Source organism: Ambystoma mexicanum, chromosome 1p (assembly GCF_040938575.1).
Source record: "Ambystoma mexicanum isolate Mex_15411 chromosome 1p, UKY_AmexF1_1, whole genome shotgun sequence".
In the NCBI taxonomy this organism is placed as follows: Eukaryota; Metazoa; Chordata; class Amphibia; order Caudata; family Ambystomatidae; genus Ambystoma; species Ambystoma mexicanum.
In genome coordinates, this window is record NC_090921.1 from 1,126,490,690 (window position 1) to 1,126,508,662 (window position 17,973).

Genomic DNA, 17,973 nt, shown 5'->3' on the forward strand with positions numbered 1-17,973 from the left:
AACACCAAAACGATTGGCTTATCCAATTTTGGAACACACTATATGCGGCTGAATCAGTGGTTATGACCTCAGCAGCTTACTGCATCTGGAACATCATTTTGCTGAAACAAACCTGATTTCGGCTGGTGAACCTTTACTGGGGCCTTTGCAATTACTATTGATTAGGTTTTGGAATAGTAGCCTGTTTTATCCATTCAAACGGTGCTGAAATGTTTACACGCTGACATTTGATAAAATGTTCTACGTTGAATTAGGATGTTTTGATACCCATGAATTGTAAAAATGTATTGTTAAATTGTACTCGTGTAATGTTATTTTAATTATGATAATGTAATGATTTTATTGGTGTATTATTGTGTATTGCTTAAGGCTTGTTTAGTAGCCAAATGCAAATAAAAAATAAAAAATTGTGTAAGTCCTCTGTTGCAAAACTGTATTGGGAGCCGAGAGGACCCAAAATAGTGTGTTAATGAAATAGATTCGGAAAGGCAATGCTACTACTAGAGAACTCTGAGAGAGAACTCCCAAACGATTCATATGCTAATTAGAATAGCTTATTGGGTTAATGCAATTGCTGCAGAAACAAGATGTGTTCTATCGGTCAGGGGTTCAATTCCCAGTAAGATAGCTGAGCAGGTTTATTTAGCAACTGCATAGGTATTTGTGTATCCACACGTTGCCTTCCTCCTGAGCTAGCAAGGTGGGGAATGTGCCTGCTGCAGAGCTCTGTGAGTGCATTACCTTCTGATCACGCATTCCTGCGTGCCGGACTGTAACCAGAAGGGCTTATATTGGTGCAGATGTATGATCGCCGGATGGAGTGTTGTATTTGCAGTAGAACTTTGAGTGCACCCTGCAGATCATATGTTCAATCCAACAATGCAACATGGGACAGGGTTTGTGGTCCAGAGATCTGTGCACAGGCTACAAGTCACAGGTGACATTCTGAGTAACACAGCACAGTAGGTTGGGCGCCTGCAGCACGAAGGTACGGGTAATGTGTAAGCCGGCCATCAAAAAGATCATTAACATGGTTCAGTGAATTGATGCAATAACTAGGGCCATATGTATATGCAAAGATGTGTGTTTGGTGGCACCCTATAGTACCTTTTGTTGTCGTGTTCATCACAAAGCAATGTGGAGGCCACTTAATAGGTCCCAGCAGTATACCTAGGTGGAGTGTCGGGGCATTCCATCTACTCCACGCTGCTGCAGTATGCACATATCAGTTCATGGTCTGACAGTACAAATCACCTGAAATACCACATTGAATTTATGTTTATTTTGTTTGTGCACTTTAAAAGTGCACCTATTCTGACTCATAGGCACGCATACATGCACTCTCAAAACCGTGCGTGCGGTCCCCTGAAAGCAGGCCTGCATCTCGGGGACCCTGTGCGTAACTGCTAACGGCACGCTGACAACATGCATACAATTTATCGTAACTCAGGTAAAGCTTGGAAAATCTGCATATGAACCCCTGTAAACCGTTCCTGCACCTTGCTACACTACTTACTAGCACCCCTAAGTTAGATTGGAAACCCAACTGCATGCACGCACCCCTAAATCTGACACCTGATCTTACCTTTGCACTGTGATTCATATGCTCAATTTTCTGTACGCCTACTTTCGGGTGGTGGATAGTATGAGGACTTGTGTGGCTATTTCCCTTCTGGGCAGTTATGCGGTCAGATTCCTAAATACGTATTGTTCTGCAAAATAATAGGCTTGCGGTGGACTGCCTGCAGGCTGTCCCTCATAACGCCTGCTTTTTTGCATGTCTTTTCCCCCATTTTCGGTGTTCCGCCCCCTTCCCCACCCTATGTGCAAGCCACGTCCACGCTCTGCATGGCGTCTCACGCAAGGCAATCGGCCACACGCAGGGGCGTGCCAGGCTGCCACGAAATCCACGCAAGCACAGGGAAAATCCAGCGCATTCGATTCCATGGATCGACAAACGGGATTACGCATTGTGCAGTTTGGCACACAAGTTCTCTATTTTCTGTGTAAATAATTCCATGAATCTGGCCTTGAGGGTCTTATTCGCAAAGATGTGCCCCGCCACAAAAGAGCAGATGCATGTGAGCAACGCAGATCTGCACTTGTTACTTTAGAGCTGATTCACGCAAATCATGAACATTGATAGAATCGGAACATGCTCACGTGATTAGTAAGGGTGTGCTTGATGGTAAATAAAAAGCATTATATATTTTAATACTAATTGAACTATTTATTTTAATGGTATATTTGTACAACAAACTTGATTGTTATTGGTATTTAATGTGAAAAGAAGAGCATCTCAACTATAACACAATAAAAAAAGCACGTAAATAACAAGGCTGTGTTGGCTCTGTTTGACATTGCATGCCTTGATGTGTATGCAGCCTGTCTATGACGCTAGCAGTTAATTCATACAGTTAGTTTCTGGAAGGTTGGGAGTTGGAGCTCATCCTCAAATGCCAAAATTCTGAACATCTGATAATGTTTATTTAGTTGAATATTGTTGATTTTAAAAAACGAGACCATCACCCTTCCTTTCCCCCAAAACCGGGCCTGGGTTTTTAAAACAAAAAACTCTCGGGACAGGGGGGCAGAGGTCCCAGTCCTGGCAAAACCGGGACGTCTGGTTACGCTACTCCAGGCATCCCCACATTTGCCACTGTTCAAGACTTTGTCAATCAGACATAAGGTAGTGGGTGCAAATCAGAGATGCGCACAGGCGTCTCCACGTCTGCCGCAGTTCAAGGCTTTGTGAATAAGCCATAAGCTGGAAGGTGCAAATCAGAGATGTGCACAGGCATCTCCACGTTTGCCCAGACATAAGGTAGAAGGTGCAAATCAGAGATGCGCACAGGCGTCTCCACGTCTGCCGCAGTTCAAGGCTTTGTGAATAAGACATAAGCTAGAAGGTGCAAATCAGAGATGTGCACAGGCATCTCCACCTTTGCCCAGACATAAGGTAGAAGGTGCAAATCAGAGATCCGCACAGGCGTCTCCACGTCTGCCGCAGTTCAAGGCTTTGTGAATAAGCCATAAGCTAGAAGGTGCAAATCAGAGATGTGCACAGGCATCTCCACGTTTGCCCAGACATAAGGTAGAAGGAGCAAATCAGAGATGCGCACAGGCGTCTCCACGTCTGCCACAATTCAAGGCTTTGTGAATAAGCCATAAGCTAGAAGGTGCAAATCAGAGATGTGCACAGGCATCTCCACGTTTGCCCAGACATAAGGTAGAAGGAGCAAATCAGAGATGCGCACAGGCGTCTCCACGTCTGCCACAGTTCAAGGCTTTGTGAATAAGCCATAAGCTAGAAGATGCAAATCAGAGATGTGCACAAGCATCTCCACGTTTGCCCAGACATAAGGTAGAAGGTGCAAATCAGAGATGCGCACAGGCGTCTCCACGTCTGCCGCAGTTCAAGGCTTTGTGAATAAGCCATAAGCTAGAAGGTGCAAATCAGAGATGTGCACAGGCATCTCCACGTTTGCCCAGACATAAGCTAAAAGGTGCAAATCAGAGATGTGCACAGGCATCTCCACGTTTGCCCAGACATAAGGTAATAGGTGCAAATCAGAGATGCGCACGGGCGTCTCCACGTCTGCCACAGTTCATGGCTTTGTGAATGTATGGCAGCAGGTGTAAATCAAAGATGCTCATGATTTTCTCCAGTGCAAATCTTTGTGAATCAGGCTTTTTGACAATTGAAGGAAGAGTGTGGCGCTGTGCATGTGTCCTGTTAATTAGCCGCATAGGACTTTCATGGCAGTGGGCACTGGATAGATTCTCTAAGGAGAGCCCTGTATTATTTAAAGAATACAACTAACAGTAAATTCGTTGATACCTTCCGGCAGCCTCCAATTTCACTTGAGAAGGAACCTGTGGGTGCCTTTTTCCTTAACGTATTGCACGCAGGAAGCTGGAGACGCAATTATGCTTCTGAGCGGCTTCTCCGTGAGTGCCTGGGAGCAGACTATCCTGAAACACAGTCGCCCTCGCACTAGTCCTGATGGTCCAGTACTTCTCTCCAATGCCACGCGCATGGCTGGCCAACCTCACCTCATGTCCCCTGCTGCAATTCTCAAGTCCTCTTATTTTGCTATCCATTCTGCTTTCCGTGGCAGAGTTTTGGACACAGAACATATTCATCCATAACGGTGATCAAAAGACCTGCTTCCGTCTGATCCTTCACTATAATGTTTTGCCATTTAATGCCATGGTGTGCAACAGTATGCTTTGCTTAATTACCAAAATAACGTTTAAAAACACTTTGGCCCCGATTCATGGACGTTTTTTGCACGGTTCAAAGTCACTTTGCACTGCCGACAAAAACCCTGATTCATGGAACTGTGCAAAGTGTATTTTTGCTGTGCAAAGTCAGTGCAAAGTCATTTTTGTGCTGCTAAAAGGACTTTGTAAAAATACACTTCGCACAATTCCACGAATCAGGGTTTGTGTCTGCAGTGTAAAGTCACTTTTAGGCAATGCAAAGTCACTTTGAACCGTGCAAAAAATTCCATGAATCGGGCCCTTAAAGTGCTAGTGCAATTTTGGAAAGTGCCAGGTGTAGAATACAATACGTGTCATCAATCTAAAGTGGTGATAACCCTCTTTACTGGCCCCCCTAATTTCATCTTGAGTAAGAATGACCAAGAGGTGTCACTGCTCAGACAGTAAGGTGTTATATCAGCGCCCCCATCCCTGTCGCTACTCACCACAATTTCACACATTGGGCCTCATTACGACCCTGGCGGAAATCGTGGTGCAATATGCACCATGGAGCACGGCGGAAAGCTGCCGATAGCGCCATGGGGGTTGGCGGATTTACCGCCCCATTCCGACCTTGGCGGGGCGGTAAATCCCCATTCCCCATTTTACCCTTCCCCATTCCCATTTTTGCCCCATAGGGTATAATGGGAGTGGGGAAGGCGTTAATTACGCCACCGTAAAATACGGTGGCGTAATTAACAACAAGGTCCCGTAGCGCCATGGATTTCTCCGCCCGGAAAAACCAGGCGGAAAACGCTCCATGGCGCTACGGGAACTCGTAGTAGGGCGGACGGGTCCGCCGCGAATACCGCTGGCGTAAACCCACTCCGCCAGGGTCGTAATGAGGCCCATTGTATGAAAACCTCCTCATCTAATGAAATCCTCTGCCTGATGCAGCTAGATACACCCCTGAAAACCGCTTCCTAATTTCTGGCCCGCAGTTCTACCACCCCTTCTTCCCAACATCGTTCTTGCATGTTTCTATGTCAGAATTAGAAATACATCTATAGGGTTTTGAATTCCTGCGCTCGACACCTGTAAAACCCAGTCATCAAGGGTCCCACGATGGGTAGCCATTTTGATCCGGTCACCACTGCCCACTGCTCAGTATATGAAAGTCAGGAAGGTGTGTCAGCCAGAATGGGACTAGATGCAAAGACTTGATTGGATACCTTTGGAAGTGGGTTTGAAAAGCTAGCAGGCGGCCATGTCAAGTGGGGAGCATCGCATGAAATGAGAAGAATTGAATCGCCAGCGGGCAGACCCACTCCCAATACATAATAATTTTCGATTTTGGGATACGAAAAATAATTAACTTATTTGTTTCTTCACAATTGCCCCACAACAAGGGGCACGTGTTTTCCTCAATAAGGTTACAGCTTACGATGAATATTACTGTTTCTTTATTTCATTTTCTTCAATTTCATACTTTCACTTGTTAAGAGTTCATTTGTCAACCAACTGTGACTGTTAACTAACTTATGTTAAAAAAGTTTTTTTCATTACGTATTCTCAATTATTTTAATGATTCTACACCTAATTCGTGTATGTACCATTTAAACCATTGTTTTTACATGCTGTTACATGTTAGACCTTACTTTTGTATATCATTTTCTGTTTCTTTGATATAAAGCTTTTAATTTGCAATTTCCATAATGTTTATGTCTCATTTTGAAGGAATGACTTTAATTTCTGACTGCATGCAATATCTATGAATTATACTAGATATAAAGGTTTTGGGACCGGATGAATAACTTTAATTTATTCACACCCCATACGGGCCAACCTTAGATACACCAGGACTTTGCTTTGTTGTAAACACATATGTCTTTTGACCCCCCTGGTGTGTCACTCCTGGGTCAAACCACTGCTGCTAGATGGTGGCACGCTTTTTTGTATATAGCAAGACCAGCCTGCATCAAGCATCCTGTTGCTCAAGTTTGAGAATGGCTCCATTGTGAGTCAGCTCAGAGGCCATGTCGATAGACTATTTGAGAAGATGTAGATGTCTTGCAAATGTGTTATTGATATCTTCCGTTTACATGCCCCTTAAATAATTCTTCCTTGGGCATGGTACAGCTAGGACACGCCTCGTCACCTGACCACACTTCCTGGGGCCCTCACCTGCTTCCTTGCGTATAACAAGACAGCGTTAACCAACATCTGATAACTGGTCATTGGACATCGTGGGTGGATCATGGTCGGATTAGGACATAAACACAATCCGTGAACCACATTGGCTGGCTTTCATCCGGAAACAACATGTTCTTTTGCGTAACTGCTGCGCCTATTATTCCCCTAAAATGTTAAGAACAATTTTACAAGATCAGCCTACGGATGGAGGTTGGAGAATTTGCTAAGGGTGTGTAACTTCTGCTAGCACGGTGTTGGCTAAAGTTGCAAAACCATGTGTATGGACTTTGTCGATTGTGCAGCAGATGTAAGCATTTCTGTTTTTGTGTACCTGTGTTTATTGGCTAACATCTGGAACATACATGCTGTACACCATTGTGTGAAGAGCAGCACTTTGGACTATATCATCGCTTGCTTACAAAAAGAAACTTTGCAAAGGGGCTTGAAAGTGAGACAATACAAGTCAAATTCCAGTTATTTGGTAGTCACCAGACTCATCACTTTGCCCAAATGGAGTCAGCTATGGGAGGGACCTTGGTCGTGAAAGTGTATTATAATAGATAAGAAACCCAGAATCTTAACCCTTTCCAAACATAGTTAAATATGTCTCAGGATAACTAAATTCACAGGTGTTGCAGTCTAAAAGAGATTATCATTAATGTATTTCTATAGATTTGTCCAATGATTTATTAAGCTAATATAGTTTGAACTGGCACAGTGAGGGAACAGAGAGTGAAGGTGGTAGTGTTAGCATTGGGAATAAAAATACATACGTTATTACAATTATTATTACTGGTATTAGTATTATTAATATATATTTGTATATAACACAAACCTGGCTGAGGAGCAAGCGAGAGCTTTACCGGTCATACACTAAAACATTAATATTGCAAGCACTGGCAAAGTCAATAGTTCTGGCTATATCTTGTCCAAATTACAGTTACACGTGCATAGACACAGCCATCATATGCCCAGAGACAGGCTCGCATGCACAGGTGCTGCCATCATGTGCTAGAGGTAGCCTCATATAGTGAGGTGAAGGTCTCATATGACAGCTGCAACATCAATTTTCCAGGTGCAGCCACACACACTCATCTGCAGTTAGCCACCCCTGCCAACATCCAGCCTGTGTGCCAGACAAGCCCTTTATATAGTTTGATGTCATATATATGCATTGCAATGTCTGTTGTGGTTGCTTTCCTGTTCTTTTAAAGGTGTGTGTAAGGTTGACTGGCTTCAACCAGATTCACAATAAAGAAATGAACGCATGTAGTTTGAGGTGTACCTCATTTACCAAATACATCCTTTCGTGTAAGGGACAACCTCACATGCCCAGAGACCTTAATAACATGCCGGGATTTGCCTTCATATGCCTTAGCAAGCAAAACAAACCACAGAATGCTTGTTCCTTCACAAACTAGATATCTGCTAAAGTATGATATGTCACACCATATATTATTATTATGATATCTACTGAGCGTGGACCGAGCTTGGAAAAGCAACAGAGCGCTTTACAGAGGTATACAACCATACAAATGCATAACAGAGCACTTTACAGAGCTATACAACAGTACAGATGCATAACCGAACGCTTTACAGAGGTATACAACAATACAGATGCATAACGGAGCACTTTACAGAGCTATACAACAACACAGATACATAACGGCGCACTTTGCATCGACACACAACAACACAGATACATGACTGAGCACTTTACAGAGGTATACAATGATACAGATGCATAACGGAGCACTTTACAAAGGTATACAATGATACAGATGCATAACGGAGCACTTTACAGAGGTATACAACAATATAGATTCATAACGGAGCACTTTGCAGCGACACACAACAACACAGATACATGACTGAGCACTTTACAGAGGTATACAATGATACAGATGCATAACAGAGTGCTTTACAGAGGTATACAACAATACAGATGCATAGCAGAGCACTTTACAGCAACATACAACACAGATACATAACGGAGCACTTTACAGAGGAATACAACAATACAGATGCATAACAGAGTGCTTTACAGAGCTATACAACAATACAGATACATAACGGTGCACTTTACAGAGGTATACAACAATACAGATGCATAACAGAGCTCTTTACAGAGGTGTACAACAATACAGAAACATAACTGAGGGCTTTACAGAGGTATACAACAATACAGATGCATAACAGAGCGCTTTACAGAGGTATACAACAATACAGACGCATAACGGAGTGTTTTTCAGAGGTAACAACAGAAAAGATATATAGCTGGGGTAGGATACAGAGGGGCATAGAGGAGGGGTACAGCTGTACTGGGTGGTGGGGCGAGAGGGGAGGGTGGTGTCTAGTGAGTCAGGTGGCGCGAGGGCTGACGTGATTCCCTAGGTGTTGAGGAGGAGAGTCTCCTTGAACAGGTGGGTCTTGAGCTCTTTTCTGAATTGTCAGTGGGTGGGGGTGAGTCTGATGCCGACGAGGAGGCGGGGGCCGACGGGATGTACTCAGCTCATTAAGTAAAGAAGTTCAAACAAGTTATTGAATGCACTCCTCATTTTGTAGAAATGACAAACAGAAATATATGTCTCACATTGAACTCTTAAATGGGACAAAGTCCTACATTAACCTGCACCATATTTTGTAGCGGCCTGCATAGTGGAGTCTAGTCCTCAATTACACCCTGCTACAGTATACCTCTTCCCACAGAACTACAAGTCCCAGAATGTATTTTGATTCTCATACTTCAGATAATCACACGGCACTACTTATCACAGAGTGCACTGTTGCTCAGTTGGCGAACATGCCACTACAAGGCTATGTGCCTATAAATCAGCCCGCCTCCCTCAAAACAGGTGCTGCACCAGGGCTACTACCTGTCACGAGGAATCCTGCTTCATTAATTCAGAAGCCACCCACCCCCACCAACACACACAGCATTACATGTCAAGGAATAAGCATTGCTGCATTCAGTATAGAAAGGCCCACAGGCCTGCACTTCTGTTAATTAAATCTGATCACACAGTACAGATGTGTCCCAAAGACTACATGTCCCAAAATTCACTTTGAGTCATTAAGTACAGATGCCACATAAAACTACCTCTGCAGAAATAGACAGTCTAATTCAGGTCAAAAACCATCCTCAAAAAGTCTCACAAGTCACAGAATGTGGTATGTATGCAGAGGTGTGTAGCGGAATACAAACCAAGCACTCTTTCAGCCATTCTCGGCCCTCCTCACCAGCGTCAAACCGCACTTCTCCTGGCCTGCTTTTTATTTTGAAGTATTTCATTGGTGTCCAAATAAATATTAAAATCTGGTTATTTCTGCTTTCTTCAATTTAGATAGGCTCTTGACAATTAACATTATTTTCACTGCTTTGTTAATATTTTCTGAGTTATTTGTAACGTTCACCATTGAATTGCAATAGAAAGATGTGAACAAAATGTCTATTAGAAAAAAAACAGATTGCCAAAATATGTGAGAAATTCTGTGCTGATGAAATAAGATGTGCGTGTCCTGTAGAAACCGCAGTTCGGTGCCGATTCATGGAAATGTGCACAGAAAACCCACAAGACCCACACGCTGAGAAGGGCACTGCATGAGCCCGCGTGCAGAATAAAAAATGTGTGCCCCGCGTATTCATAGAATTGTTCGCGCAAAGTAACCATATTCACAAAGTCGCGGCCGGAACGCCCCGACACGCACACACGAAAAGCAAAAACTGCAAGTTCAGCTACCTTTGCGTGCTCCCCCGGGTGCAAATAAACACACCCTTCAAACAGTTTGTGGGGTCCCCCGCAAGCAGACCTGCATCTCGGGGACCCTGTGCAGCGTCCTATGTAACTGTTCCCGGCACCCTGACAATCTGTGTACGAAAAATCGGAACTCAGTCAGAAAATCTGCGTGCGTCCCTCCACCCCGTCAACCATGCCTGCACCCCGCTACATTGTTTACGTGCACCCCTAAGTTATATCGGAACCCTGGTTGACTACACAGAACGCCCGTTTTTTGCTTGTCCTTTCTCATTTTTGGTGTTCCACCTGCTTCCCAGTCCTCTGCGCAAGCCACGCCCACGTTCTGCGTGGAGTCTCCCGCATGGCCCTCGATGGCTCACACCGAAGTGCTGAGCCAGCGCGAACTGCACGCAAGTCCAGGAAAAGTAACGCGCATTTCATTCCATAAATTGACAAAGGCAGATTTGCGCGCAGTTGCCCACGCAAGTACACTATTTTCCCCGCAAATAATTCCATGAATTGGGCCCCAACTCTGTACTTCTGATGCGCATCCTACTGAAAGATTCCCTGTGGTGAAGACAGAGCATCGGACTACAACTTGGCTGTTCATTAACATGTGAGAGAATCGACTAGCCATGGCATGCTCACGATTTCTGGACCCATGAAATATCAGCTATTTTTAATTAAATCAACATTAATAGTTGTACCTGATTACTTTAGTGAAACAATAGCCTACCATATACATATCGTAAACCTCCGTTTGGTAGATATAATAATTTTCACTTTTTTGGTGTAAAATAATATTCATCAACGATATTTGGCTGAACGGCTTGCAAACTATTGCACGATTCTTTGCATTTGCTCCAGAGAACGTGGGTTTAGACGGTATGTACGTGATTTATATAGTGCAACGCAAGCTAGAAAGAACCAGGGAACCTCACACGTTGGGGGGGGGAATGCAGATTGGGGCAAGGAAGTGGCATCTATAGAACTCGGCCCTTATCTGTCTGTGAGTTCCTTCCCGAATGGCATGGAGGGCGAGGTGATGGTGGGGGCAACTAGATGCACGTCGGGTGTTGTTCTGTGGTTGCCCAGTCATGCTTGAAGTTGCAAATACTGGCCCAATTACTTACCAGTAATCTTCATTACTGCTGGTACAGGGCTTCCTTGTCACCGTCCTCACTGAGATTTCCTGTTTGATTGCCAATTAGTTTAAAACCAGAAGGGGTATCAGGAGGGAGGGGATGCCAAGGACTGTGAAGAGGAAGACTTGCACTTTGAGTAATACACACTACAGGTAACTAACTGGGCCATTACCTTTGTATCCATCTTCTTCGTCACAGTACTTACTCTATGAGGGTGTACCAAGCCGAAATACTTCCAGAGACCCAACCAAAACAGTCCCTTGAAGTCTTCCATTGTGACCTTTAAACCTGCCCTGTGACTCAGCTAAGGACTACTGGCACCTGCAGACTATCTCAGCAAAAGCACATGTTTGCGCTATAATTTTAGCATGGAGCATTTATGAAAGGGGGGCCTGATTAGCTGTCCTTCCTTCCAGAAACTGAATTACCTGTATTATTTGATAGTAATAGTGAAACAAACCTGGGCTATTCTGGCCTCACTTGATGGCATTCTGTCTCACAGAACATCGTTGGAGCCTATTCTGTTGTCCTTCGCCTTTTTAGTATGCCTGATGTTTCAATGGTTTAGGATCCACTAACCCCAGGTTTATTCCGATCCTTGGGGTCTGATCGTTGGTAGATAACTGCATTCCTTTCATTTGTGAATGGCGCCTTTATTGGTTTTATATCAGACTGCCCTTTTGAGGTCCAGCATCTGTCAGGCAGGGCTCTCTCTCTCTCTCTGTTAACCTGCTGGGATCTCCACTGAAGCTCCTTTCCAGGCTCTTTCACTGTTCCTGTTTCAAGGCATTTACACTCGTCACACTTGACATATTTTCCATGAGGATGGGAACATCAGTGATCCACTATTAGGTTCATCATTTTGTAAATTGCGTTGTGTTTACTTTCTGCAGAAGCTCTTCTCTTGCTCATCTGTGTCAGCTCTCCAAAGACCCATTGCCTGGTTGGAGATGGGTTTTCTGCATCATTTTGCAGTATCGAGAATTCAATTATCCATTGGATTAAGGCAATCTCAGTGTGCAATGTTGGCTCATTCTGAATTCTATTCCTTTTCATAATACAGGGGTCTGCAAACTTTCCTTTGCAAAAAAGAATAAAGAATTGGACTAGTAGAGCAAAACTCTCCTGTTTGCCCTTCCCATAAGGTTAAGTCTGCTTCAGGAATGTCTCATTCCTAGCCAATCATCTCCAGCTGTTTTTTGGATAATGATGCCAATCTCCAACAATCACGTTGCAGGCAGCCTTTTCCCATCCAATTCAATATGATTACTCTTCCAAGCAATTCTTATGATGCTGACAATGTCTGAAACCTGGTACAATGTCTATGTTTCTTCAGTATTAATCATAATTGAAACACTTGTGTATAGGCGTGTTACAAATGCCATATCATATCATATCATAATCTCAGTGATATACAAAGGATTTCTATAGATGGTTATAGGTGGTCCTGCCATTGGTTGCAGGGAATATAAAGTATGCTTTTGAACGCCTCTCTGTATCTCTTGATTAAATTATTCTACCTCATTCATTTTCAGATGATGGGAAGCTGTCCCTGGATGAGTTCCAGACCTTCTTCTCCGATGGAACCCTCAACGAGGAAGAACTGGAGAAGCTCTTTCATACCATCGACTCTGACAACACCAAGTAAGCGCCGTTCGTCGCATCCTCACAACTCGCCATCTCTGAACAAAAAAACGGAGAACCCATGTGACCAATTAGAATGCAGTACCCTCCAAATACATATAAATAATGATATGTGAAAATACTTGAAATAGGAGACACCAATAGATAGAAAGTTGTGCAAGATGCAGACAAAGGGTCAGACTAACTTTCCATCAAAGCTCTGTATTCTTATTATAATTATATCTGTCCCATTACAGGCCACATCTACAGGTCACATCAAAATCTATCCACGCATTACATGCACATTCTGAAGTGTTCACATGAATTGTTTGCATGTCCCCCTTATGCTTGCTACAAAGTGCACCATCCTTGTTAACCCGTTAACCGGGGGATGGAAAGTGGAAAATACATCATAATTACTCATCCCTATCTAATATTAGGGACTTAGGCTGGGAACACGTTCACAAAAATTATTCACTTGCTCCTGCAAATCTTTGAGTGAGACTTATGCATGTTAATAGCTTCGCGTAGATTTTTCTTCCACCCTGAATGTGTCCCAATCTCCTTTAAGAGCCATGCATATTCATATTAGTTCCGGGAGGATAGCTCAGCGGCAACGTGCTTGTCTTGGAAACAAGACGACACGAAGCAACACAGGTTTGATCCCCAGGTCCGTGCTTAGAAACCTCCGGGTATTAAGCATGCTATAAATACGCAACTAAAGACATATTCCTGTAGCAGCGCCTCGATGCCCCCGGGCTGTGTGAACTCTTTAACAATGCAAATAAATAAATAAATATTAGACTAGCAGAGTCAGTCACACGTCAGGCATGCCCAGCTATGCTTTCTATTATTCAGAGGTTGACAGATTGAGTATTATTGAGGTTTTTAATAATATAATATAAAATAATATAATATGATATAATATAATATAATATAATATAATATAATATAATATAATATAATATAATATAATATAATATAATATAATACATTCGAAACAGACATGGACCTTATAGGACTGAGAAAAAGTCAGCCATGCATTCGGATGTATGAAGTTTAATCCTGCTGAGCTTGCTTTTATGAGGACAACTGAGGTTATTTATTTATTAAGAGGGAGAGTCCATGAGTGCAGGTCAATTAACTCAGAAAGGCCAGAGGGGGTGAAGTAGAGTCTGTCACATGTCAACCATTCAAGATGCTGACGTTGCATAAAGGAATACCATTTGATCAGGCAGGAATGCAATATTATGAGCTTGGTAGCTGTGAAAAAATACATATGCACAGTAGGAGACCTATGGGTGCAGGGAGCACCATACTGGCTCCTGAAACTAAAGTAGGCAGGGTGGCTAGCCAGCACAACATTTGGACTGCAGCACAGCCCCCTAGAAATGTGCAGGCCACCTTTGATAATAAGGCAACCTGTGCATAAGGGAACCTGTAATGCAAATTAAAAATGTATCCTCTGCACATTTTGTTATTTGCATTTCTTTTTGTGCATTTTGCAGTAACAGTTTTTTTTTTTTTAAAGATCACAATTTCTTTCAGCTAAAAATAGAGTTCATTTTGGTTTCTACATTAAAGAAAAACCATTAGTCATTTAGACAGTGCGTCCTTTGAGTACCCCTGCCAGAGAATGTTCTGAACTTCAAACCTATTTCACAAACTTCACACTTGGCTTTCTTTGAACATGGGCTGGTAGTGAAAGTATTGATTTCTTCAGCTCAATGTTCACAGCAGCTTTTCATCGGCATGAAATGTCGTAAGTTTAACTAGAATCTGTCAAGCGAATCCCGAAAAAGTTCAACAGAACCTGATGTGGCACACTGAAGGCCCTGAATTAGGCTAAACGCCATCACACAATGTCCATTGCATTTTATTTTGCATGAAAGTTTATTTTATTACGGTATTGTAATGCTCAACTTAGCGCGCAAGCCATTTCAAAATGTAGCCTTGTCAGTTGGCTGGGCAGGTATGCGTTTAGTAATGTTGTTGTTGCAGGCATATCACAGGGTACAGGCACAGAGTGCTTTAATTCATGCATATGTGGTTGTTATTTTCTTATGCAAAGGATGGCTGCTTTACAGTGGTTCGAATAGAGTGTTTGGAGCATACTTAGGGTCTAATTCATGGAATTCTTACAAAATGACTTTGCACTGCAAAAATACACGTTGTACAGTTGCACGAATCAAGGTTTGTGTCGTTCGGGCAAAGTCACTTGGAGCCAGTGCAAAGTCACTTTGAACCGTGCAAACAATTCCATGAATGGGGCCCGCGGTCTTTTCTGGGCTTCTGCGCTGCCGCTCGCATTCGCCTGGCCATTGCTAGCCCGATGGGCACCCAGAAGCATGGAAAGTGGTGCACTCGTGCCGCTGGCTACTGCCGGTCTGCTGGTTCGATGCGGGTACTCGGCTAGAAGGTCGGATGAAACGCAACTGCCAAAGTTGTGTTAATGATAACGTGTTTTGAAAATAGCGGCAGCTGAATTCATAGACATATCATTTGAAATTGCGATGCTCTTTCTTTTCAATGAAATATAATCATGCTAAGCTTTGACAAGGATGCATGAAACAAGTGATCACGCACCTTCAAAGACGGGTTATGCCCCATAAAACTTGGAAAACATGAATATTTAAGTGGGGGTAACCTTACATTTTTCAGAAATTATAATCACGCTTCGAAACACGCTCCGGAAGATGAATGATTAGTTAATAAAGCTTAGATGAGGAAAGGGGCACACGTCAATCAAAGCCATAAAACTGCGTCATTTTGGGCATGTCCGCATGAGGAAGAATACAGAAACGCGGTTCTCATCCTCGGAACCTACGCAGATGAAGCAAAAGCTCTCAATAATGGTTTTGGTCCCCTTATTGTGACATCACTTTTTCCATTTTGTACTTTTATCTGATGAAAATGAATACACAGAGAATTGGAGATTTCTAATCGTCCCCATGGAGGACCTTTTAGGTGGCTTTTATTTCTCCTCTAAGATGCTCCTCTTCATTGCAGTATCCATCCAGCCTTTCTTCTGTGGAACTTTTCCGAGCCTCAGCTCTTTTCGCGTCTCCGAAGCTCGCGGACAGGAATATCGTTTTCCTCTCCCTCACCTAACCTTCTGTTCCGAGGCTTGACTAGATATTCTCTTGACAAGGAGGGCAGGTGTGAAAACAAAACCATGGTCTATGGCATCCGAGCCAAATTGAGTTATATGGCTCATTTTGAAGGCAGAACTGCAAATCAAACACTGACTTTTTCCAATGCTCTTGTGTCCAGGATTGTCTAAAGGTATTTTTTTTTCTCATTTCAGGTCCTTTTTAGACGTGTTGCTCATCTAATAAACGTTAAACTCGAAAATAAAAATTAGTTTTTTTTTTTACCCATTTGTTTTAAAATGATTATTGCTGCTTACATTCATTACTATGTGATTTTTTTCCTCTGTTGTTACCACTTTGTTTTTGCTACGGGGCATTTTTCATGCGATGTCGTAACATAGAAACATTGATGCCGGCCTGCTCATATATCTGCAGGCGTTCACTTTCGTGGCCAATGTAAGCGTGTACGTAAGGCAAAGAAGCTCACAGCCAGATGCACCAGTAGGGATTGCTCAGTGCCAGATAGACCCAAGGGGGCCAATACTGTGGACGTCTCTTGACCCAGGAATGGCTGCTTTGCCAGTCAATGCTCCTTTGTCAAAACCTCATGGGGCTACCATTAAGGGCCCGATTCATGGAATTATTTGCAAAGAAAATAGGGTACTTGCGCGCCAAACTCTACGCAAAACCGTGTTCGTCGATTCATGGAATTGAATGCTCAGGACTTTTCCATCACTTGTGTGGAGTTCGCACAGGTTCGGCACATATCTGCGAGCCGATGAGCGCCTTGCGTGATTCATCACGCAGACCGTGGGCGAGGCCTGCACAGAGGGCAGAGTAGGGGACGGAACACGGAAAATGGGGAAGAACATGCAAAACTAGTGGGCATTATGAGGGTCCATTGCCTGCCCACAATTTCGCGGCACGAGACTTATTCATGGATTCGAACCTGCAACCTCTCGGCAGGGAATTGGACACGCAAGTCCTTCATACTATCTGCCACCCGAAGACAGGCGTACAGGCACTTGCGCATTGAAATCGCTGCACGATGGTAAGACCGGAAGTCGGTTTATGGGGTGTGTGCATGCAGTCTGGGTTCTGATTGAACTTAGGGGTGCATGTACGCAGTTTAGTGGGGTGCAGGAACGGTTTACAGGGGTTTGCACGCAGATTTCCTTAGTAATTACTGAGTTACAATTTTTCAAACGCATGTTGTCGGGGCACCGAAAACTGTTTGGGGGGCACCTGCAGAGGGTCCCTAAGATGCAGGCCTGCTTGCAGGGTACCCTACACACTATTTGAAGGGTGCGTGTAATCGCGCCTGGAGGAGTGGAGGAGCACGCAAAGGTAGGCTGTTTCTGCTTTGCGTGGGGGCATGTCAGGGGCATTGCCGGCGTGACTTGCAAATATGATTACTTTGAGCAGTGAATTCCATGAATATGCGGGACCTGCATTTTTTATTCTGCGTGCAGGCTCGCACAGTGTCCTTATCAGCACGCAGCCCTTGCAGGATTTCTGTGCACATTTCCATAAATCAGGCCCTTAATGTATATGACTCTGCTGTTCTGAGGTACATCCACCTTGGCCAAGGATACTCAACTGGGTATGTTAAGGGAACTGTGTTAAAGTAACCAAAGCAGCTTACCTTCCTTCCTTCCTTGGTAGTAGTCTGGGGCAGATAACTAGGCATGCATTTCCGAGGACAAACAACACATGTATTTGTCACATTTAAAATACAATAGTGTTATATGGTGGAATTTTCAGACTGAAAAAAAATGTAAATCAAAAGAATGTGAAAGGGATTGGGCCCCGCAGGGAGAAGAATAAGCTTTAGTTGGAAAGGGGACTACCAGTGGCAGGGCAAGGGGGGATCAGAGGGTGTGGCCGCTCCCCTTGACCCCCCTGGTGCCTAGTGCGCCCCCAACCTCCCACTGACACCCTATTATCCACCCCCGTCACCGAAAGCTGCCTCCGCTA

General features: G+C 43.7%; 1 protein-coding gene across 2 annotated transcripts in view; it reads left to right on the forward strand.

The window, feature by feature from the left end:
* Positions 1-17,973, forward strand: part of NECAB2 (N-terminal EF-hand calcium binding protein 2) — a 1,606,005-nt gene that overhangs the window by 414,260 nt on the left and 1,173,772 nt on the right. For both annotated transcript variants that reach the window (XM_069604778.1, XM_069604779.1), the window contains exon 3: positions 12,817-12,925. In XM_069604778.1, coding sequence (XP_069460879.1) covers positions 12,817-12,925 — 109 coding nt within the window. The remainder of the gene's footprint in view (positions 1-12,816; positions 12,926-17,973) is intronic.